The sequence below is a fragment of the Callospermophilus lateralis genome, chromosome 17 (genome assembly GCF_048772815.1).
Source record: "Callospermophilus lateralis isolate mCalLat2 chromosome 17, mCalLat2.hap1, whole genome shotgun sequence".
Lineage (NCBI taxonomy): Eukaryota > Metazoa > Chordata > Mammalia > Rodentia > Sciuridae > Callospermophilus > Callospermophilus lateralis.
The window spans coordinates 36,887,223-36,912,774 of record NC_135321.1 but is presented as its reverse complement, the minus strand read 5'-3'; the positions used below and the strand labels follow the sequence as shown (position 1 = coordinate 36,912,774).

General features: G+C 33.9%; 1 protein-coding gene across 7 annotated transcripts in view; it reads right to left on the bottom strand.

Moving 5' to 3' along the window:
* The window catches only part of Nol4 (nucleolar protein 4), a 310,075-nt gene that overhangs the window by 55,761 nt on the left and 228,762 nt on the right, over positions 1–25,552 (bottom strand). For 6 of the 7 annotated variants that reach the window (XM_076836802.2, XM_076836804.2, XM_076836803.2 and 3 more), the window contains one exon: positions 10,592–10,705. The exons of the other annotated variant lie outside the window; for it this stretch is intronic. In XM_076836802.2, the coding sequence (XP_076692917.1) occupies positions 10,592–10,705 (114 nt within the window). The remainder of the gene's footprint in view (positions 1–10,591; positions 10,706–25,552) is intronic. 7 annotated transcript variants of the gene reach the window in all.

Here is a 25,552-nt window from a genome sequence, read left to right as displayed (position 1 = left end):
TCTGCTAAGCCTAAAAATAATTGGTTTTAAAATAATATTCGCAAAGATGCTGTCTTCACGGAGAACTCCGTAAACCATATGTTTCCCTGACTTCGGCACACATACCACGTTGAATTTCTCTGTCTGGATTCAAGCCACCTACTCACACCTCACCTCTTATCCTCTTGAAATTAATAATATCATAAGCCAAAGATTTTTAAAACCTAAAGTTTTAAAAAATAATTTCCTATATAAATATGGGAGAATTCTCAATGAAACTAGAAAAATCAAACAGTTAAGTAGAATGAGTCAGAGAAACCCCAAAGATTCAGACATTGTGGCTTGCTTCCAGAGAAACCAAAGAAGTCACTCCAAAGAAACAAAGTTTCTCAGTTTCAGATTTCCCATCTATGAAAGAGGGAAGTCATTTGGGTGTCACAAGGTACTACTGCAGGACAAGACAATGATGTCACCACATCACTGGTTAGACATACATTGATAGATCCTTCTGTTAGAAAAATATGTGAACTGATGAAAAACTTTGAACAGACGTGACTTAATTTTAATTATTTGGAAAAAGAAATGAAATTTCATTGATTAATAAAAATTGTAATGTCTGGGTTTTTTTTCTGAGATGTTGTAAGATGTCTTTAAAACCGTATAGTAATTTGTATGCATTTATGTGGGCTAAAAATATTGGTATACATAAAACTTTGATTTTTAATTAGCTGAGTTAATGTTGTGGTATGGAAGAATAGGTATTCCCAAATCACTCATGTTTAGCTTAGAAATACTCTGTAACTATATGATTATTTTGTAGCAGTTAATCTTCATAATTATATTTAGGTACATGTTCAACTGTCCATAGTGTTGCATTTAAATAGGAAACCTGAGATAATAAGTAGCAGGAAAGTGACTCCTTTCTGTTCAAGGACCTCACCTTTCCTATAATTTCAACCACACCTTCTGGTCCACTGGTTTCTGAAACTCCCAGAAATTGGGCACACCATTCTCCTTTGTCATTCTTTTCCAGCAGGTGGAACTTAATTCCACATAATTTCACAAGGCATACAGAAGCCCTGCACAATCTAATTTATACCTTAAAATTTAATGCTCTTTCCTTTCATTTCTTAGCAAGAATCCCAAGTTTCCCTCACAGAAAGCTGCTGTTTTGGGTACTTAAGAGCCTTCCTTCTTTGGAAATGCTCCAAATATCTCAAATACCTAGCTTTATGGCCTACGAAAGTCCCCTTCATTTTTCGAGATCTGGCTCAAATAGAGCCCCCTCTTGGAAGCCCTCCAGGGTTGGACAGGAAGGCTTTGTAGTACACTCCCCAGCTCAGCTTTATAACTTCATTTAATATGCTAATTTTACTTATTTTTGATAGAATGTGAGCTTATTGAAGAAAGATAATATGTCTTATCCATGTGAAAAGTGAGAATAAAAATACCTGCTCAGAAATGAGATTGTCAGAATTCAATACGACAAAGCAATGAGTACATGCAAATAAATCTGGCACTTAATAAATCTCAGTAAAACTCTCACCCCACTTTACATGTTTTGTTAATATCTGTACTGAGTAAAACGTCCATCTACTGACTGCTAAATATATATGTGTCAAATAAACAAATCATTGAGGTGTTTAGAATACATTTTCTATTAATCACATTACTTACTGATACAGATAATGAAATATGTAAGGAAATACCTATCACAGTTCAAAAACCATGGGAAAAAAAGAAAGTTTAAAAAAAGTTGCCATTAGGGCTATAATTATGGATCAGTGGTAGAACACTTACCTAGCATGTGTGAGCACTGGGTTCAATTCTCAACACCACATATAAATAAAACAAAGGTCTACTGACAACTAAAAAATATTATTTAAAAAAGTTGCCATTAAAAGTTATCCTTCAAGAATACAACAGAAATTATTTCATATTGAATTGAATCAACTGAGTTAATGCTAAGGCATTCAAATTCACAAAACAATTAGTCTGCTCGTAAAACAACAACAGAATTCTAGCCAAATGTTTTTCTCTGAAGAGCTGGTACAAAATTCCAGTAAAAGCATTTTAACCAGGTTTCCCAGGTATTATGTAATGTGTACCATGAGCTCAAGTTTTAAAATCAGAATGATAAATATGTTTTAAAATCATCTATAAGTGATACTTGATCCATCTGTAAAGTGTTTTTATTTATATGTATGTATACACACACGTATCCTTGCTTTTCTTTATTTTTTATATTTATATAAATTTTTATGTTTCCAAAATTTTAATGGATCAGATAGATACTATTTCTGTAGTTTTCAACATAAATATATGATTGTAACCATTTGAGAGTCTGTTCTGATATAATGGAGTGGCAAGCTCTCCATACTGAGGATGTTTGTCATCAATCTGTTGACTTGATTGATTTGCTAATTCGTCCACCACTTTGTACTTATGAGCTTAAGGTTATACTTTGAGAAGGTTTGATAAGGTTATACTTTGATAATGGTGTCAGCTATTAGCCATATAAGAAAAAACTCTGTGTTCTTCTTTCGGAAGGTGATGCCTTACTAAACACTGCCAACACTTTAGAGACCATGAGAATATACAGATTGTTCAGCACAAATCCATCACTGAAAAGAAAAAGCAACCAAGTACACAGCCTCCCAAGCTTTTGTACAAACAGCAAATTTGAGGAGATTAGAACTGATGAAAGCATAACTTTTTGGAGACTCTTAGGCCTGACCATTTGTGTCATTCTATTTATAGCAAAGGTCTAGTTTCATAATCTCTCTCCTATAAATATCACACCAGGAAATTTAATTTGTGGTGAATTCCAATATGAAAAGATATAAATATGTGTTAGGAGGTATTTAAAATAGTTGATTGATAAATATAAAATGGAATTGTACTTCAAGAATAGAATTGGAATTAAGGTCAGATATATGACTTTGTTGTCTGAGGGCATAATTGACATGACTATTGATATCTAAGCATCTCATCCTTGCAAAAAAAATGAACCAATTAAACCAATGGGCCTCACTGAGCTATTTTTATCTTATATTGTACATTTTTTTCTCCTTAAACTTTGGAAAATTCAAAAACAAAATCAAAAGGAAAGATGGAAGGAAGAAAAATTCATTGACGTGAGCATAAAACCTACTGAAAAATTGGGGGGTTTGAGTCTCAGATTCATTCTCTTCAAAATGAGGCAGGAGGAGCATAAGTTCAAGGCCAGTCTTGCAATTAGTAGATCCTGTCTTAAAAAAAAAAAAATAGAAGGCTGAGGATCTACCTTAGAAGTGGAACACCCCTGAGTTCAATCCCCAGTACCAAAACAAAACAAAACAAAAGTGAGAGAGAGAGTAACTGAGTTGAAAGAATTCACTGTCTAGAAATCCATCTGAGAATTTACAATTCTCATTGTTTCATTCAAATCCTAGATAATTATGCCCATAGCAATACTTCTCAAAGATAGTGTTACCTACCCCTGAGGATATGAGGGAATTACATAGCAGGCGCTACTTGTATTAACTAGGTAAGGGATGAGTTTACTAAAAGCCTACCATGTTCCATGACTACTTGTTCCCACGTGATTTTTTTAAAAATTTGACTAGATAGCTTTCTAGGTAAATAGGTTTAATTTTAGTTTAGCTATAAACAAAGTTTTTATGCCTGTTTTTACATCTGTATGGAATTATTTCAGGAATACCACGACCCCATGAATCCAGGGAATACCGTATTGTTTCACTTGGAACTTCACCAACATTTTCTCACCACTTGAGAAGTTGTGTCACCAACCACTGTGAGTTGTCACCAGATATATCAGGGGAGAGTTCAGCTGCTGCATACTCTTAGATGTGACATACAGCTGCAAGCGTCTGGTGACGTCTTTACATCTTTTAGTGTCACAGTATCCCCTTATTAATATACATTTTTTATGTTACTTTCATCTAATATATTATTTATGTTAATATTTTAAAAAATTGGGGCTGGGATTGTGGCTCAGCAGTAGAGTGCTTGCCTAGCACGCTCGGGACCTGGGTTCAATTCTCAGCACCACATAAAAATAAAGGCATTGTGTTGTGTCTGTCTACAAAAAAGATTCTCTTTCTATCTCTAATAAAAAAAAATTAAAAAATTATATTTTCATGTGAGCATAGATAACTTATATTAAATATAAATTGCACTTCAGTTTTAAATGTGGACTTTTCAAAGTGATTATTATTAAAAGGATTCTACTGGGGATAAGAATGGAGAAAACTTTGTTATATGCACTTATGAAAATTAACCCTACTATTATTACTACTATAATGCACTATAAATACAAACAAAAGAGAAATGTTTTTTGATAAGAGTTACGAAATGCTCTTAAAGTTCAAAGAGTCCTAGAAGTTAAAACAAGCTATAATAAGAATATATCTATAAAATAAGCTAAAATCCTTTTTTTTTTATAGAGAAAGGGTAGAGAGTGAGTGCATGAACTTTTAGACTTAGAAATCTTGCTATTCTTTGACCCTGTAATTCCACTTTCTCAAAGCTTATCTTAAAAATGATAGATAGGGTATCCTTTCACATGCAAATTATGATAAAAAGCAGAATTTGCCGTTATAATTTACAAAAAAGATAGAATATTTAGAGTATTATAAAAATATTTATAAAATTCCTGGTGATAGAGTAATTACTCATAAATTAAGTGAAATGGAAGGATACAATATAATATTAATTTGCTTTTTAAAAAGAAAGATTTTTTTTTATCCCTCAAAATATTAGGAGAAATTCTGCCATAAAACCAGGTGGTAGAATGACCAGTAAGATTTTTGTTTTGTTTTGTTTTAATATGCTATTTATTATTCAAATTAACAAAACTAATCTTATATGATTAAAAAGATACTTAAAATGTAAAAGTAAGTAGGATTTTAAAAAGCAAGAGGACTGGGTCAAAGTGGAGCTCCATCCTGAGTGACCCCTGTACCCTTGGAAGATGTATTTAAATGTTCTACATTTCTAAACTTCTATAAAAATCATAACAATTATATCTTTAAAAGCCTTGTAAAATGTCTCATATGATCTTACGTCCATAAATGTTTCTGATGGTAGTGTTATTAATATTCTTATCAATGAAAGCATAGATGTATTAAGGATAACTAACATGCTATTCCTTTTACCCTTCGAATGAGAGGGCTAGTGAAGCATATCCTATCCCATACAGTTTAAAATGATACAGATTACACAGGAAATAGAACCTATTTCAAGAATTACTCTCAAAGGTGCTTGATTTTTCTTTTATGGTATATTTTGTCCTGTGAATGAAAGGGGCATGTTGAAAAATGTTGAAAGGCTCAAAAGATAAAGATTTTTCTCCAAAATATTTTGTCCATAAGAAAGGAAAATTCTAGAAGTAGAATAAAAAACTGAGAATGACCAAGAAGAGGAAGGAAGAACAATAAAGTCGAGAAAGGGGATTAGTGTGAGGGAGGAGGGAAGGGAACAGGGTGGTGCTGGGGAATGAAATTGACCACTTCATGTTAAATATCACAGTGAATGCCACTATTATGCATAATTACAATGCACCAGTAAAAACTAAAAAAATAAAAGAATAGGTAGGCAGAGAGACGTGGGCTGACAGGCCATAGAAAATAGGTTTCAAATCATAGCTCGGGTACTATCATAATGCTTATATTTAAGAATAAGATCCTACGGAAAAATTTTACTTTTAGTGGGGTATTTGTTAAAGTTTATAAATGTCACCAGAAGGACACACAACTACAGAAATGTGAAAGAAAAGTTGCCTAACTCAAAAAGTCTGTGTTGAACTCAGTGTTTTATATAGTTTCCAAATATGTCCATGACAAAATAAAAACTCTATCAAAATTGTTACCATGTTCATGTGTTTACCTTTTCAACTGTTGTAACCACAATTACTTCATTTTAGTAATATGCCCATTTATTATTGCCCTAACATAACAAAGGAAAAATCATGAAGAGGTGAATATTACTGTGAATTTATCACTATTGAAGAAAAAATAGCAGGAACCATGGGCTTACTAAATATTTTAAATCCTAGTCCAATAGGTTCATGCAGATTTTCCAGTGTTCCCTTCTTTCCTCCCTCCCTCCCTCCCTCCCTCCCTCCCTCCCTTCCTTCCTTCAACTTAAGGATGCATCAGTTTTTAGTATTTTATTTTTCTACTTCCTCATCTTTTATTGTATCACAGGTAACCGAAATGTGACTTCCCCTTTCCTCCACTGTGATCTTTTCAATAGAGTCAAAGATGCCACATCACAGTCAACCATTGATTTCCCATCTGTCCTAGTCACTGCAAAAACTGTCACCAAACACAAACTGCTTTGTTCTTCAAGGGAAGTGTCTGCCGGGCTGCTGAAGGGGAAGCCCTTGACCCTTAGTTTACGCGATCTCTCATGTAGAACGGCAAACTAATTTAACTGAAAGAACAGGTGATGGAAACCAAGGAAGCCCTGTGTTCTTCAGAAACTTTCTATCTTAAGCAGTCATCCACCTTGTAAATGAAATGTGTCACCCCCTCAAAAACAGCAAAAATTATACATATAGGCAATAAACTGTCATCAAGTTTCTGGTTCTAATCTCTCTCATGTTCTGCCTCTGTCTCTCCACATGAATTATAATCAAGAACAATGAGGCATCTTTGTTTTTAAAGAATGCAAGAAAAAAGAAATGATGTCTAAATAATAAACTTACAGAGAAGGGATCCCTGTCCCCAAATTGGAGAAAAGTCATAGAAAGTGAAGTCTGGCTTTGAATTGCCAAAGGAAGGAAGAAATTTTTAGATGATACAAAAATTCCAGATTTTCATGTTAAAAGAAATGCAGAATATATTCTAAAATGCATGAGGGAGTGACCTCAGTTCTGTGAGATCTGACTTCTGATGAAGCAGTCGACTCTTGTCCTTGCCACTGGCTTGCTTCGGGGCTGGGGCTGCATAATAAAAGCTTCCTCTGGATTTTAGTGCAAAATGGACATTAGAAATAAAGTATTTAACACATCCATAACACCTTTCATGTTCATAGCTCAAAGAGCTTTATAAAATCCAATTAATTCATCAAGCTTCATAAAATCTGAAGGACTTACATAATTATAGCTCTCCATGTGGCTAACCACTGGCAGTAAGGGGTCAGATGTGTGACTTAACAAAGAACAAATCTTAACCGTCCAGTTTTTGAACTTTTATGCACTATAGAAAGTCAAGAGTTCAATGAAGAATATCTGGATCACTGAAAAATGCTAAGAATTCTGAGTTGAGCTAAGAGTGCATACAGAAAGCATGAGCTCATTACCAAGACCCCTAAGAAGTCTGGTCATTGCTGTGTTGGCAGAGGTTTGGATCCAAGCTGGAGAGGGCTCCCACCAACTCCATGCTCTAGTGGGAAGCAGAATCACATGGTAGAAGGCTCTGGATGGTATCCCAAAGGAAATCTACAGAACTGGTAGTAAGTATAAATAGCTCAGATATTTTTTGAAAAACTAATTATAAGCACTAAACCAGTCTTCACAGTGCATAATCCATTCTCTAGATGAAGTGAAGCAATCTGGTAAGTTTGCAACCTTTTAAAACCTGTCATCCAGGCAAAACTTGTTTTGCTAGTTATAGTTCAGTGTTAAGTGTTTATGGATAATGTAAATCATTTTCCAGTAGAAGACTGCACTGTGGAAACATTGTGAGCAGGGATAGATTGACATGAATCCTAAGAGTTTATTCCAGGATGGGGGCTTATCTTCAGGGAACATAACCAATGAGAAGGCAATACAGGATCACAGAGATATCCAAGTGTGATCCTTGGATAGCACAGACTTGTGCCTGACTTGTCCATGTAGCAGCTGGCAGCCTCAAATGAATTGTCCACCTCTCTGAGCATTGGTTTTCTTATATGTTTGTAAGAATGATGTGCACCCACTCTTATGGGGTTGTTGACAATAGTAAATGAAAAAAAGAACACCTTGTAAATTGTCTAAAGGATTACCAATAAACCATAGAATATAATTTAAAAAGTCACTCCTTCCTTATCCTCCATAAATCCCGAGTCTTCTGAAATGTTTTAGGGTCTGGAAAGAACATTCCTATGTGGAAATGATATTTAGCATCTCTCAATCCCAGGAAATGAGCCTTGCGATAAATAATGACTATGTATCAGGACATATAGAAAATGGAAACAGCAAATATGAGCAGGAGGGTTGAGGACAACTGGCCCTTACCCACTCCAGTCTGAGGGTTGGTAATAGGAAGTCATACTCGTTAGTGCTGACTGATTCTCTTCAATGGGTGGAAACTCTAGGAAGCAAATCTGAACTCAATTTAAGGATCCTCAAAAATAGGATAACTCTTAAACTGTAAGATAAGTGTCTTAGTAAACAATAAATGTCTACACTGAATTTGGTGGGATTTTCTTACTACTTCAGGTACTAGAGAAAATAGCAAATAGATCTTTAACAATATGTAAATGTATTAAATATGCTATGCTTTCACATGCATTGACTTAACCAAATCTTCACAATAACTTCATAAATCAGGTATTTGTCTTGCCTATTTTACAGATTAGGGCTACAGTAGTTAATTGATGGGCCAAATATTAGTGTTCACTAATATTTGGATAACCTGCTTTGGGGGATCTTCTTCAGTGATGCTCTAGATAACATGTAACACGGATCTGTCACTTACCGCTCAGTGCAGTTCTCTACATGATTGATATTAATCAAGGATATTCTAGAGTGTAAACCAGATGGGATATTGTCTAGATGATAATCAGGAGAAGCCTTTCAATTCCAGAATTACATTTCAATTTCTAGAACTAAGATGTTTTCTTAAATGGACTTAGTCTGACTTCAAAACTCGTCTATCAGAGTTAGCACCATTAATGTGTCTTTCCAGTTTTATTGATACTAACACAGTGACAAAGCAGCTAGACATTATAGTATTCTAAGCTTAGTTTTTTGATGCTTACTATGTGCCAGGCACAATGCCAAGTACATAACATGAGTCTGTCATTTATGCTTCTCATCACAACTCCATAGGATCAGTTTAGTTACCATGGATATCTTTGATACAAAGAAACCAAAGAACACAGAACTGGCATATGTTGCTGAAGTCCACACAATTAGTAATGGTAGACATGAAGATAAAAATGGAGTGTGGAATTTTTTTCCCCCCATATTTTTATTTGTTCTTTATAGTTGTACAGAATGGTGGGATATGTTGTTAAATATTCATATATGCACACAATATAGTAATACAATTTGACCAATATAATCCCCCCCATCCTGGTCCCTTCCCTCTACTCTATTGTTCTCCTTGATTTTCATGAGACACCACCTGCTACTTTTCTTTCCTTTTTTCCTCTCCAGCTTCCACATGTGAGAGAAAACATTTAATCCTTGACTTTCTGAGTTTGGTTTATTTTGCTGAACATAAGAAAACATGCAATCTTAAATCACTATGTTAGATGGTATTGTGTATATTTTGGAAACTCAGTTTAAGATAAATTTTGTAGATATTATAACGATAAACTTCTTAACTGAGGATATGTACATGTGAATAAATACTGGTGGCATGATTAATAAATTCAATATTGGCATTCTTGCATTTTAGGCAAGGCTAATTTTGTATTTTTAATTCAACAAAGGCTTTATCTTTTGCAGTATTCAGAATGAGCATATGATATTTTAATAATAATAAACACATCAAATATTATGCTATCCTGAAATATTTTTAAGTATTCTAAGCTTGGAATGGAAAAACTTCCTTTTTGATTTGAAACCCACAGGTTTATAGGAAAAAATGAAACTGAACTAACTTAATTTAGTCTCTATTCATCTTAACCTCAATCAGAAATATAAAGCACCCCAGTTCATTCGTTATAAAAATAATCAGGAACCAGAATACAGCAAACTTTGATCATAGCATTTAGTATATTAAATTTAGTTCTCTATTATGGATAGATAAGAAAGGCAGCTAGAACAAGAAAAGCATTACAGAGACAAAAAATTTAGACAGACACATACAAACTAAAGGGACAATTGAGTTTTCACCAAAAATATATGCATCCACACTTTATAAACTATATACCCTTGGAAAAGAGGCAGAGAGGATATGTAAAGGGTATATAATAAATGATTAATTAGCGAGAGACTAAGCCCATTTCCATTACATTACATTCCCATTTGATGGCTTTCCAGCCTATCAATATTATTTTGCATATTTACCACCCTCAGCATAATATATTGGCATTTGGCAGAAGACCAGAGGAAATTAAAGGCTCATTTTCTTTCAAAAATAAGGATAAATAATGAGGTAAAAAGAAATCCTATAAATGATCAGTGTCTCTTACCAAGCAATTGGCCTTCAAACTGAATAGTAAACAGAATTCTAACAAAGTTTCATTGTTGTCTCTTTTTCATTCAGAAAATAAGTTTAATTGATCACCACCGATCCCATGAGCTTGGCATTTTTCAAGTTCCGATTCACAATGACACAAAACCTCTAACTCTGTGCACGTCAGACCTATTCAGGAGTGTCTGCACTTCTACATAAATGAACAGCATTTGCCATGGAGCTGGTGCACACCGGACACCCAGACTCCTCAGTACCTGTTGTTTATCCAGACGCATCCTCTTAGCAGCATTTCTACTCTCACTCTCACAGGCTGAAGCCAAGATACTCTCTGCAACTGCTGAAGTAAGGTGGGAAGGAATAGGTCGAGACTAAAAAAAAGAGAGAAAAAAGAAATACGAAAAAATTATTAACAGTATCATGAACGGAACAATGCTATCTTCAGAAGAGAACCATCAACATGTGCAGGAATATCCATTCATTTCAACTGACTTTATTTGAATAGAGAGAGGAAATGGAAATTGTAAAGATGATAAATGAAATCTAGTTAGAGGTTAAAGCTAGAGTTACTACACAGATCCATCATTCATTCCTGTGGCTCCATTGACACACGTATTTAGTCAGGGCCATTAAGCTGGAGTTTGACCAGACAGTGGCAAAATGGCCCACTGGATTTTGCAAATAAAACAAGTCCTATAATTCTTTCATAACATATGACAATGCACAGCAAAACAAGCAAAACAAAAAACAAATGACAGGGCTGAAACACAGTTGAAAAAGCTAACAGAAACTCACACCATGTCAAATAATTTTCATGTGAAGATTGTGAATATTTACAGTTTAAGCTGTGACACATTTGACGTGATTAAAAGACTTTAAAAAATAATCTCGTTTAAATACAAACTAAAAATCCAGTCCTAGAGCTATTTCCATATGCCAAAAGTTTGATGTTTATTTAGATGCGAGATTATTTGCCAGTGCGTGTAAAAGCATGTTTTATTTTATATATAAAATATGAGTTTATATTAATAATTTAATCATATATGTTGGAAATCCATCTTCTACACAGACCACAGAGAAATTTAATTAATCCCCCAACTAAGCTCCTAATTAACTATAAATTGTTTGCGACTCTCCATATCATTTGTGATAATCACAGAAAAATTTTCATTCTTTTTCCCCATAATTACATGCAAAATCATCTAACTGAAAGATGAAGTAGTTAATGATATAGAACATTTTTAATTAAGATAAGCAAATGATTGATAAAAAATGACATGAAAATTAAATGACATGAGATAGTAAAATAATTTAAAATTACAAAATAAAAGTATCTTTGAGGAGTCTAGCATGGACAATGGCATGCAATCATAGGGTTTTCAAAGCCTTGGTCCAAAATATGTAGGGATACCATTCATTAGAAGTCTCTGAACTAATTAAGACTCTTTAAATTATTATTATTATTATTATTATTATTATTATTATTATTATTATTTTGGCGAAGGAACACATATGTGTCTTTCTTGCACATGTTTTATTTTACTAACTCTGGCATTTAAAACATGTTTTAGCTGATTTAGCTATGCAGCTTAGGTCTCAAATAATATTCTAGAACAGCTACATTCAGATAGTGTTTCTGCAAAACCCTATAGCCTGTGCATGTAAAGGCCTGCCAAGAAAGGTGCAGGATCTTCGTCTGCTAACCTTGTAAGATATCCAAAAGGAAGGCTGGGCCACTGTGACAACAGAGCAATAGGTTGGTCTAAAGGCATTTTTTGCCAAATGGAGAAAGAAGCCCCTGAAACGGTAGAAAGCATGCAGCAGAAGCAGTTTCAGAAGGAAATCAAAAGGCCAGGACTGTGTCTTGGGAACAGTTAAGAAGATCAAATTAAATAAAACTAAAAATATTGTCACATGGGCTGGGGTTGTAGCTCAGTAGTAGAGCACTTGCCTTCCATGTGTGAGGCACTGGGTTCAATCCTCAGCACCACATAAAAATAATGAATAAAGATATTGTGTCTCTCTCTATATGTATGTATATATGTATGTATGTGTGTGTGTGTGTATGTCTATGTATATATAGTCAAATAATGATAGAAGTATAATTTAAAAACATACATTGCTTCTTCATTTCCTTCTGTACTTCATTAATATAAAGTAGTCTAGTCCAGGATTATGTAAACAGTAAGCTAGAAAATATTAAATATATAATTATTAAGCTAAAAATTAGTGTCTCAAGAAAAGATGACCACTGCTGGGTTCAACATTGTAACCTACACCTAAGCCACATGTTCTTCTTGATGGAACCATTTTTTGAGAAAAAAATGTTACCAGAAAAGTGGGAATAAAAACATTACATTATTAAAAAATGAAAAAAATTTAATTGTAGTTAGTATTATTCACAGAGAATTCAGATTTTTATAAACTACATTATTAGATCCTTCATCTGGTCCTAGGGATATAATTGATATCTAAATAAAATATCAGCAATCTCCCTTTTTGTAATCCAGTTATTAACAGCCATATAGCACTCATAAATATATACTTCTGTTCCTTATTATCTCCATTTCTCTCAATTTATTAGGTGTCTCTCTTCCAAATTAGGAATACATAAAGCTAAGGAATGTTTTAAACATACCTGTGGAAATACCTGGATTCATATATAAGTCTGATGGTAAGTTGGAAATAACAGTCCATATTAAGGAATTGTTCTCATTTTACAACTAAGGCCTCTCTGAAGCTCAGTGAGCTTACTACACATTCCTAAAGAGGATTCCTTTCCAACTAACTCCATTTTGCATTTAAGCAAAGAATACATTAGAATCTCCCTAGCACTCTTTAGGTGCTTAATCCCATTGTTCTATGTTCATATTAATTCTTTAAAACTTTTCATTTATAACAAAAATTAAAGTGTAACTTTTCTAAGTTATGCTACAAGTTCTAAATGCTGCAATAAAAATTCTCAAGATTGTATGTTGGAACAGCCAAAAGTAGCAAGAAAATTTCTGGTTATGAAGTAAAATGAAGCTTAGTTTCATGTCCAAAATGGATGGGATAATCATACTAAAAATCTCTTTTCTTCTAATTGATGAGTTGATAATAAATGTCAGTGGTCCCCAGTACACACGAAGCTCAGTGACATTGTACCTAATCATAAGATACTAAAGATGAAAGGGATTGACTTATGTTTCATCCATATTTGGCTTTTATTCATTACCTAAATTGAAAATGCTCATATCAAGAAAGTGAAAAGGAAATTAATCACTTTTGCTCTTCATAAACCATTTTTTTTTTATCATAGAGAAGTTTGAAATTTTTATTTAGTATGGGGTCTGAGAACCATCATCATCTGGATTCTTTCTGTCACCACATTTAACAGTTTCTCAACTCATTCTACTATCACTACTTCAGGGCCTTCCTGGCACAAAATCATGTGCTAAGGGCTATGACCAGATTCCACCAGAGACAAGGGCTAAAGATTTCCTTCTATGTCACAAAGAGTGGCTATAAAACCAAAGCATCTATGTAATAACTGGAGATGAGAACATTTGACAGAAATCTCAAATGCAAAAAAATCCAACAGATAGTTTATGGAAAACAATACTTCCTCTGGTGGAAGATATCAGGGTAAAGAACATATTTGATATATATCATAAAAGAGGATTTAAAATAATAATTAAAATGTACATAATTATAAACTTTTCATGATCTAGACCCAGATTAAGGTTTGTTACCTATTTCTTTCCCTGGATATAAGATTCTGCCCTCACTAATTATCTCTTCATAATTAACAGTCATTCTCCACTGGGATCTGAGTTGAACTTTCCAAAGCACAGTTCTTATCATAATAATTATCTAGGCTCAAATCAGTGATGGTTGTCTCATCCAACAGATGGCTAAACTGTCACATGCAGCTTCTGGAGTTTAAAAAGTCGTATTTTAATTGGAACTTAGGATGTGATTGCTGTTGGCACAATATAAATGTGTCTTTCTTTACAGATGCAGTGAAACTTGTCACCACACCAACATGCTATTCGGTTTTTTTTTTTTGTTTTTGTTTTTTTGCTTTTTGGTCTGAAAACTATAAATTAAATGAATTTAGGGTTTTCTGAACATGGTCTATACAAAGATGCTACAGGATTTTTACAAGTATAAAAAAGTTTTAAAAGAAAGAAAGGGATGGAAAAATGCCCCCTGCATTCAGTACCCCTTTTCATAAAAGAAGAAAAAAAGAGATTATTCCTTACTCTTTTTACTTTATAAAATACATAATTAAGAATTTTGCAATGAATGATAGGCATACACCATCTTCCCCAAAATGATGTATCTATGCCTAAAGACATAATTACACAGGCTGTGTGGAAAGTTTTAGCTTGTAAAGGATCCCTTTTATTAACCAGGTAGCTTCATTCATAGACAGTTAGGCAGGTTAGTAAAGAAGCGAGAGGAACCTGGATATTACTCTGTAATCAGCCTTTTACCATGTATGTGACAGTGTTTGTGATTTAATCTCCCTGAGCCCAAGTCATTCAGCAAGGTATCATTACTTTTACTTATATAAAAGTAATGGGTTGAGTGAGCAATAATGAATAGGAAAAATAATGTTACATCATAGAGGATTCCAGGAAGCAATATACACAAAGTCACTGCTACCTTCATTTATTCATTCAACAAATATTTGGTAAGTACTATCTATGTATCAGGAATTGTGCCAAGTATAGGGAGATAAACAGCAACACTACCAATACTGTCTCTACCATCAGAGTTGTCTTTACAAGTGAGTGCAATGCCCAGCACAGAGGGTTTAATACCCTTGCAATAAGGAATATTAATTATTGATTTACAACTTTTTATAAGCAATTCTGAATCCTAATATATAACTTAAGTAATTTTCAAAAACTGGGAGTTAAACTCAGTTGGCAAAAATATGCCAAATACTTAGTCTTTTTCCTAATTTATATAAATATTTACATAGTTACTGCAGAAATGCTAAGGTATTTGTATATGAGATGTTTTCCCAGACACTATTCTGAGTGAAATAAACAGAATATGTACTCTATTATGTCCTAAAATCTGAAAAATTCTGAGTTATGAACCACAGATAATCCAAAATTTCAAATAAGGGTTGTGGAGGTGTCTGAAAGAATGAACCATCCTTAATCTATCCTGAATGGTTTTGATGGAAATGATAAGCAGTGCACCTCACTGACATGACCTGGCCTCCTAAGCGATTAAGGGAACTCATCTCTTTGTTCCCAGAGACTGACCCAAGAGGTCAACACTTGATCTAAATAGGACCATTCAATGTTCTTTCACCAGAGCTGAGACAAGGAGTAGGAGGATTGCTCTTAGATTGTGAGCTTTAAAACAGAGGCTAAGAACTGCTGATGGCAACACTTACCAACAGGTCAGAAGGACCTCAGAGAGGTCAATCAATACATGATACAAACATAGTTGAGAAATGAGAAAGCAGAAAAACCCTGACACCTTTATGCCTATGGAGAGAGCTATGGGTGAATCCTTGGACTGCCAGTTTCTAGAGAAAATTCCCTTGACTAATTTAAAAGGAGTTTGAAAGTGTGTTTTTAACCAAAATGGAATATAAACTAATTAATCTTCATCCAGGCTTTGATTATAAATACTTCACTTATGAATTAGTGGTCTATGCCTTGTCATTATTTTTTAATATTATTGTCCACTAATAATGATCTTTTACAAACCCTGAGAAATCAATAACTCTTATGGTTGGTTGATACTTAGAAGCCCAGTTTGGCTAATATCATATAACAATACCTCTGATCAAGGTATGAAACAACTCTATGAAAATCAAACGATTTCATTTTTACTTATCACTTATTTATTTATTGTGCTGGGAATGAGACCCAGGACCTTGCATACGCTAAGTGAGTGATCTACTCCTGAGCTATATCGGTAGCTCCTTCATCCTTTCTTTTATTTATTTATTTTGTTGTTGTTGTTTTTAGATGTACATGACAATAGAGTATATTTTAACATATTTATACAAACATGGATTACATCTTATTCTAATTAGGATCCCAGTCTTGTGGTTGTACGTGATGTGGGGATTCACTGTGGTGTATTTATATACATAACTCAGGAAAGTTATGTCAGAATCATTCCACTGTCTTTCCTATTTTCTGTCCCCCTTCTCTTCCTTTCAGGCTTTCATTTTTAACAAAGTCATCTGTAATTAGAATATCCACTGGGAAATATCATCCAATTCCAAAAACATGTGATTAATCATATTATCATATGCTTAATGGTAGAACATGGTATTTGTTGCCTCAACAGTTTATTTGTGAAACTAAAACTAATCTATCCTCAACTACATCTATTCCAATTCTATACATGAATTCACAATCACTACTCATACACTAATCACCAAATATATAAAAATTTTTAAAAACCAGTGCTTTGAGAGTTAAAAGGAAAGCTATAATCAAAAGTTATATAACCATCTTCTTTTGGGGAAAAAATCCTCCCTAAAGTTTTAAAATATGTTATGCTAGATTTTCAGTTAGCAGTAACTTTTAAAACTGAAATACCAATTGCAAGGTACTGTAAAACATATAGTGCACAATAAAACATAGCTTATCTTCCAACCAATTTTCAACCCAAAGTAGAACATTAGTAAATATCTATCCATGCACTCAGTCTTTCATTCAGCAATTTTAATTCAGTTGTATTGAACATGAATTGAGCAGCTTTCATGAGCAATCATTTGCATTGTATAAGACATTGTGGGTGATACAGAGACAAACAAGTTAAAAAGCATAGTACTCAAGGAACATAACTTAGGTAGCTAAGGCTTGTATAGAGATAACAGGAATATAAGACAGGATAAATAAAACTACAAATGTAGCACAAAGTACAGTTTGCACACAGAAAAAAGAGAGATTCAAGGTAGCTTTTAACTGGAAGTGCGGTATAAATAAATAAAGACATATTTGATTCCACTTGACAGATTGAGATAGCCAGAATTTCTCAATAAAGAGAAATATGGAATTCCATATCCTATTAGAATCTATTTTATCATATTCCTCATATACACCAGGTAAGAAATTTTACATTTGCTATTTCAAGTGCTGTTGGTTTTCATCTTCAAGGGTGATTGTCTCCACCCTTTTCCACAAGGAAATTGAAGATCAGGAACACCAGTCGACAATTTGGAAAAGCACAGATAAACACTGAGATAGGCTAACTAAAAAATCAGGGTGTTTTTCTTCCATTTGATCATCAAGGTTGCTAATTTCCATTGTTTCCTTCTGGGTTCAGTTTCCTTCTTCTTAGAGTATGTTTTCATGTGTCCAGCTTCAGCCTGTGAGTGGAGCATTTGTCTCCTCCTTGCTCTGAACATACAATTTAGCTGAGCATTCTAACTTGAAAGTGGATTTCCTAAAGATTTAAAGACTTTCTTCTTCAAGAAAGTATTCTGACATCTATTATGAGGACAGGAAATTATTTAGCCTCACTGTTTTTCTGTTTCAGGTAACCTGATGTTTCTTCCTGGTATATTTAAGAATTCCTCTGCTCTGCTGAAATTTTACAAAGACATTTCCTGGTATGGATTTGTCTTACTCATGGTGTTGAATCCTGGTCTTTTTCTCTGTCCTTAAGATTCACGGTCCAATCAATTCTGAAAATTCTTCATCATCGTCTTTTCCAATGTTGCCTTCTTCTTGTTCTCATTCTTCCTCTGGAATGCCTATTAGATCTGTCTTTATATATTCTCCATCTTAAATTCTTTTATCCTTCTCTTTTACCTTCCTGTGGGTAATTTCCATACTTCTGTGTTCCAGTTTATTGTCTCTTTGCTGAATCTTCCATTGTATTTAGCCCATCTAGTAAGGTTTTAGTTTCAGTGCTTATAACATTTGCCATTCTGACTTTTAGAAGATGGAGTTGGAGGTTTCTCAACTCTCCTTTAATGGAGGAGCAGCCTTTCCAGGGTCCCAGCTTCATATAAAGTTCTCAGTTTATGCTAGTCTCAAGCTAAAATCCCTGTATTCTGAAATTAGGTAGCCATTCAGCCCCTATTTCTATCTGTAGACACAAACAGAATTTACCTTTTCTATCTTTCATGTTTGCTACTCAATTCCAACTAAGGATTTAAAAACTCTGGCTGTAAGTTACCCGGGAGATTCTTTTGCTTTCTTTCAAGCTTAGTTAGGTATTTAAAAAAATTGTATATTTTAGGGCTAGGGATGTTGCTCAGTGGTAGAGCACTGGCCTAGCATACATGAGGCTCTGGGTCCAATCCTAGTACTGCAAAAATAAAAACAAAAACAAAGAAAGAAAAAGAAAATTGTTATATTTTTACTCAGGAATTGTTTGTGTGCATAGTGGGAAGCTAGATGGGTATATGCATGTGGGGTGGGGGTAGATATTCCATGAAGTTCAGGTGAATATCTTACTAAAATTGAAAGACTCAATGATGAGTAACTCTGACGATTATATTGGCTATATTCTTTACAATTTAGTTGATCTTTAATTTCATACAGTTAGTAAATAATGAATAAAGGGCACTCAGAGAAAATCTGTGGACCAAAAGAAAACATGCTAAGAGAAGGAACAGAAGAAATACTTTGTGATAAACTAAGATACAAAGAAAGTAATTGAGCATATTAGGAAAAAAGGTGACAGATTTTATGTTAAACATTTTATACACATAATTAAACATAATACCCCAATAGCCCTTTCCTTTAGAAAAATCGAGACTCAGAAACATTCTATAACTTGTGCAGCAACTGAACTAAGCCAGGAATTGAACTTAAGTCTCCCAGTTTCAAAAGGTCATAATGTAAAAATATTACAAAGGAAGAATCTGTTTTTGCAATGAGAATTTCCACTCTACTGAAGCCAGAACAGAGGGCAATTACTCTAGGAGCAAAACCAGGTTTATCCTAAAGACAATGATGTTGAGGCATCAGGGTCCCTCAATTAGATGGGTCTCCTGAGTGCTGTAGTTCCTGGAGGCTGTCAGCATTCTAGGGAAGAAGGAGAAGTTCATGTAAACTGAGGGAGCCCACCTATGTGTATTTGAGATTGTCTAAAAAACATCCAAAGAAAAGGATTTGAATCTTCAACACTTCCGTGATTGTAGAATATCTTTGTGTGGTATGTTTCCTAACTTTGAATACTCATCCATTTTTTTTCTAGCTATTTCTTGGATTGTGATTTTGTATTTTCTGTTTTAAGAAGGCCCAAAGTTGTATAATCCTCAGGATTCACAAATTCTAGTCAGACTCTGCTTAGGTGTGTATGGAGGGAGAGTAAGATGGAGGTAGACAGTTGAGTTCAAAAGATTATATAAGAACATGAGGGACAAAGGGTTAAAACTAAAAAGACAGCTGATAAAATTGGGAGTTATAGGATTTATTTGGAAAATTAAGTGAAGAAAGAATAAGTAAAATTCAGTGAGCGGTAGGATTTGTTCTCAGTTTATAACCAGTGGCAACAGTGGTGCTATTAACAGGAATAAGCAAGTCAGAGGGGTGTGCTGGTAGTTTAGTAGATGAAGAGGAACCTCAGTGGAGAGAATGGAGTGATAGAGAACAGTTTGTGCTGGTTTAGCACCTGGCTGGCATTTGGAATGAAATACCACAGCTCTGTAGCTAGATGTCTGATGTTCTAAGGTAAGCACAGGGCACTGTGCACAGTCAGTAGATGTTTGCAACTTGGGTGGTAGGCCAAGCACAGAATCATAGGAACTTCCCCAAAGAAAAGAAAGACAAATGAGGACCAAGAGGAACAAGAGTATCATACAAATGGAAGTGATAGAGTTGAGGACCTAGTGCTTAGATTTGGTAGTCATGAGATTTTTTTATTATTTATTTTTTAGTTATAGGTGGATACAATATCTTTATTTTATTTTTTAAGGTGGTGCTGAGGATCAAACCCAGTGCCTCATGCATGCTAGGCGAGTACTCTACCTCTGAGCTACACCCCCAGCCCCAATCATGAGATCTTGATAAGAAATGGTCAATTAGTGAGAACCAGAACTTGAATGTGACAGATTAACAGGAATTGGTGGTCACAGAAGTGATCCATAAGGCGCTCCTTTGAGAAACCTGACAAAGAATGAGATACTCAGGTAGTAGGAGTAAAAGATTAAATGTTTTCTTGAAATGGAGGGGACATTTTCTCAGGAAGAAGAGAAGATAAGACCAGGACACATCCTCTGCAAAGATTTGAGAAATTCAGATAATTCTCAAAGTTTTTATATGGTTCTTCAAGTGACAACTATAGCTAAGGTATATCGATGGTGACAATAATAAGATGAAATAAGAGACTCAGATCATTGAAGTTGAAGATGGGAAAGAGCTATAAGAAACAGAACATTATACGTCAAAATTATTCAGGAGGGCATTATAGAATGTAATTAAAGAGACATATTATGAATAAAGTGCTTAAGGGATGTAAAGGTATCTGGGGGATGGGAGCTGACAACTATAAAAGAGAGTGTAAGAGTTGGTACAAATAGCAGGTGGGGAATTCATATAAAATGTGTTTGCTAATTAGCATCGATTAAGTTAATTGGTCACAAAGAGAAAAACCTGTGTAGTGTGGTCATGTTATGTGAAGAATCAGGTGGCTAATAATAGCTACACACATATTAGAAAGTTTCTGTCAAAATCTTCTATGAAGGGCTGAGAATACTTCTGATAAAATTTTCAGTTTAAAGAAGCACTTTAATTCATCTTTATAATAGCTTTGTCTGCTAAAAGATGCATTGCAATTGTCATCATGGCTTTTGCAATGCTTATAGAATCAGGGAGGCTGTGTATTAAAAACAAGATCTGATTTCTCTACTTTGAGCTCCATTAGATAAGTAGAAACAAATGATATTAAAAGTCAAATCCCCTGGGGATAGTGTATGTTTGTGTGTGTGTATGTATATATATATACATACACACACAGACACACACACACACACACACACACACACACACACACTATTTCTTTAACATGAAAGCAATGTTTCAAATGTATCTAGAATTATATCATTTTGTTAGTTTTTTAAAATTCATATCTCACCTTTTTCTCTAATGTAGGTATCAGATCCACCAAGGAAATAAGTAAACAAAGATCCACAGAAAGACAAACAGGGGCATAGGCAAGAGTTTGCTTTTGAACTTCCTGGCAGTGAGCCACAGAATTGGAGATATTAAGTTGTACACTGCTGATGATAGTAAGAAGAGATGAAAGCACTACCCTATTTTCTCATGGAAATAAAGTACTACTCTATTTCCTCATGAGAATTTTTTTTAATTGCACTGAATTCTAAAGAAGTTTCCAAAATGAGATCTTTCACAGTGGATATTTAATAGTTTAATAGATAATATCCTTGACAAAATTTTATAAAATGTTTCATGAGTTTTTCTGCAAATAAAAAAGTCAATCACATAATAACAAAAACTAGGTAATTTCTCAGGAAGCTGAGGTTTTTGCATTCAAATATCTAGGTTACTTGGTCCAACTGGGTAGAATGGCAAAATTTGGGATATAAGAGGAAAAATGGACTGAAAATCTCTCATACTATATCTCCCCTAATTATTTCTCAGTGTTACAGAAATACAAGTATACAAGTAAACATATGTAGCAGTGTCTCTGTTCAAATTTAGGAAACAAATGAGAGAAATTGTATCACATAATACAGAGGATCCTCAGTAGTGTCCAACCCTACCTTTTTCATAAAGCTTTGTTTTTACCATGTTTTCTATTATAGCTGCTATTGAATTGAAGATCAAAGCACTTTGGAGAAAGACATTTCTGATTTGGAATAATCAACAATTATTCTTCAGAGAAGTAGTTGAAGTAATTTGAGAGTGAAAGCCACACAACAGAATCAATAACAATCTGATACACAGTATTTATTTAACGTTTAATTTAATGGCTACTTAACTCACTGGGTTCCTACACTCCACTGAGAACCCTGAGAGTACTCTGGATCAAACTTATTAAATTTATTTTTCACTAAGCATGCCCTTCTGCACCCAACACTGAAGACTGTATGATGAGACTGGTAATAGTAAATTGGTGAAAATGTGCAGAAAAGAATCATAATATAGTTATTCCACTTCATGCATTATAGAGACTATTTGGAGCATGACATAGAAAGTTTTGGGGCTTAAGCAATTGAAACCTGTGAGGTTTTCATAATCCCAGTGAAATAAAAATGAATAAATGCATATTCCAATGTTTATATGAATTCAGTGAAGCCAATTAAAAGTATTTGTGTTGGCATGTAAATTCATTAGGGATAATGTAGAATAATTAAATATAAATAGATTTTTGTTTTAACAATGCCGAAAAGCAAAGTCAATGCTGAAATTTTCAAGTATATTACTGACAGGTTGTGATGATAAACCACTTCCATGAAAATTTGGTTTTGAATTTCTTAAAGTCAGGAAACATAATCTAATATTTCTGTGTTGCCCTCTGTTTAGTCTTCTGTCCTTAGAGATCTAAGTAACTGGAAGAGCTAAGCTTGTTGGATGCCTTTTTTTTCTTTTTATCAACTCATAATTCTCTCCTAAATAAGCCTACACTTCACAATCACATTTTAGAGATATACAAAAAAACTCAGTTGCCTTGTTACATATTTCAGAATAATATGCATTTAAAAATAATCACATACTTTACATAAGGAAATATTGTTGTTTAACATTGTTTCAATTATTTTAAATGACAGTCCTGATTGTTACCTTATATTATTACTTAAAATTTATGGGAATGCTGGGTATGGTGGCACATACCCTAATCCCAGCTACTGGTAAGGATGAGGCAAAAGGATTGCAAGTTCAAGATCAGCCTGGATAACTTAGTGAGACCCTGTTTCAAAATAAACAATAAACAGGGGGAGTAGCTCAGTTGTAGAGCACCTCTAGGTTTATTTTGAGCACTCCCAAACTAAACAGATAAAATAAAAATTATGGGCACAAAATTATTTCATGTGAAATATTTAGTTTTAATTACTACCTTCACTAGCCATGCCTTTTCCTATCTGTTTTGGATAAGGATGAGTACTCAAAAAGACACAAAATCCTACCCACACTCTGTGACAATGAAACAATACATAAAACATTAAAATTTTGACCTATGTTTCTGTGGTCTTTATATGTGTCTCCCAAAGGCACACATGTTGCAGTTTTGATCTTTTGGTTACATAAACCTTGCATTACTACTTAAGCATCTCAATTCACAAAACTGTCACCTCAACACATCATGGTGATCAGAAAGCATGCTATGCTTTCCTAAATAATTAGTCAGACATACATTTTTCCTTATTACTTTCTATAATTGTATGTACATATACACATACTGAGTAAGTGAACAAACGAATGAATGAACATTATTAAAAGTCAAATACTCTATTGTTTCTTTACAGAATATTTATATTTTTTTGACTTTGTATGAGTCTCAACTTTTTATCCTTCTCTATGCAGAGCACAAGGTTTATACCAAATAGATGTCCATGTTAAAGTACAATGAATAAAAATGGCAATTAATTTTAAAAATTGGTTAAATGTATGAAATATACCAGAGAGAACTTTCAGAATTCTGCATGGTGGTGATTTCTTTCTTTTATAGAAAGATTAATATAAAAAATTTATACATAAAAAACAAGGTAAATTTTACCAAAGAAAAGAATATCTAAATAACGTTAAAAGATTTAAAAAACAGGAGTGATGCCAGATGCTTGTAAAAATAAAAATCATGTTGTACATTATTATCTTTTTTGTTATTGAAAGAAGTTATTGTGTACACCACATTGTACTCTGAGATATACTTAGTTTCCATTGAAATTGTATGTCAGTGGCCTTGACCCTGATTGTCAATGCCTGGCTTCTGGGTTCAAACACTTGCTCATATGTCCTTTTCATCTATTATCTGCCTCCTATTGTATAGCTCACAATAATAATTAGCTCCATAATGGGGGTAATAGTTTTATTTTGATCAAGCAATCTCTCATTCTCTTATGCCATACCAAATCTATTGTCAAATTTTAGCATACTAAGTTATGCTATTTTTATTTAAAAATGAATTTATCCACTATAACCTTCCACTCCAATGTGGGTTATACTGAGAAGTAAGGAAATATTCCATTGGAGTATTCTGCAACTCTATAATAAAAATAGCTGAGGAAACTTTCTCAGATGCTGAAATTAAATAATATTTGATCATATTTTCAGGATTAAGATTTATTGAATGCTTCATATATGCCAAAAATGACTTGAAGAAGGGAGACAGCTTATATAATTGCTCACAACTCTACAAATTAGAAATTAATGTGCTCTGCAGAGGAGGAACCCAGCCACAGACATTAAAGTAACTTGCCCAGGGCGTCCTGCTAGAAAGTGGTGGATTCTGAATCCAAAACCAGGCTCTCAGGCAATACAACCTGTGCTCCTGCTTCTGACCACTTGAAATATGTCCTCCTATTTAAATAATAATAACCTTTCCTTTAAAAAAATAACAAGGATGATTTTATAAACCAATGTAGAAAAAAATGATAATGGACAGTGGATTTGTCATTCATTTCACAAGATTTTTACATCTGCAAAATTCTCACATATGGCACTCTCAAAAACCTCGATTATGTATACCAACTCCTACCCTATTACACCTAAATTAAAAGCACAGATCACAAACATTAACAGTTTAGGTCTGTATGGAGCTGTCTCAGCTAAGAGTAGAAAAAAAGATGTTTCCAAATAATTCTATTAAATTCCTGTTCACACATATACAAAAAAAATTTTTTAAATGAATAAAGCATACAATGAACAAGTATGTGCTATTTCTAGGTGTAACCATGAGAGCAAGGTAACATAGACTAAAGTTTGGGGGGAAAAAAAAAACTACTGTTTTCTAATTTCCATCCCCTCAAATAATCTAACACCAGCCTAACATCATCCATCTATAAAGCCCAGCTCAATTCAAAAGCTAACAGTATCATTCAAAAGTATGGAAATAAACATCCCCAGCACAAGAAAGACTTATTTTTCATCTGAGCATTTTCATTCCCTGATCTTGAGTTTTCAAGGTTTGCTGTTTGTTAACTGGTGGTAAGAATATGACATTGTTTAGATGGATCCATCCATTTCCTTTTGTTCCAGAGAAAACCATTCTCTTGGGCCTTGTGAATGATACAACACCTCCTGCTTCAGTTCACGCCTTGTTTACCTTCATGCCAC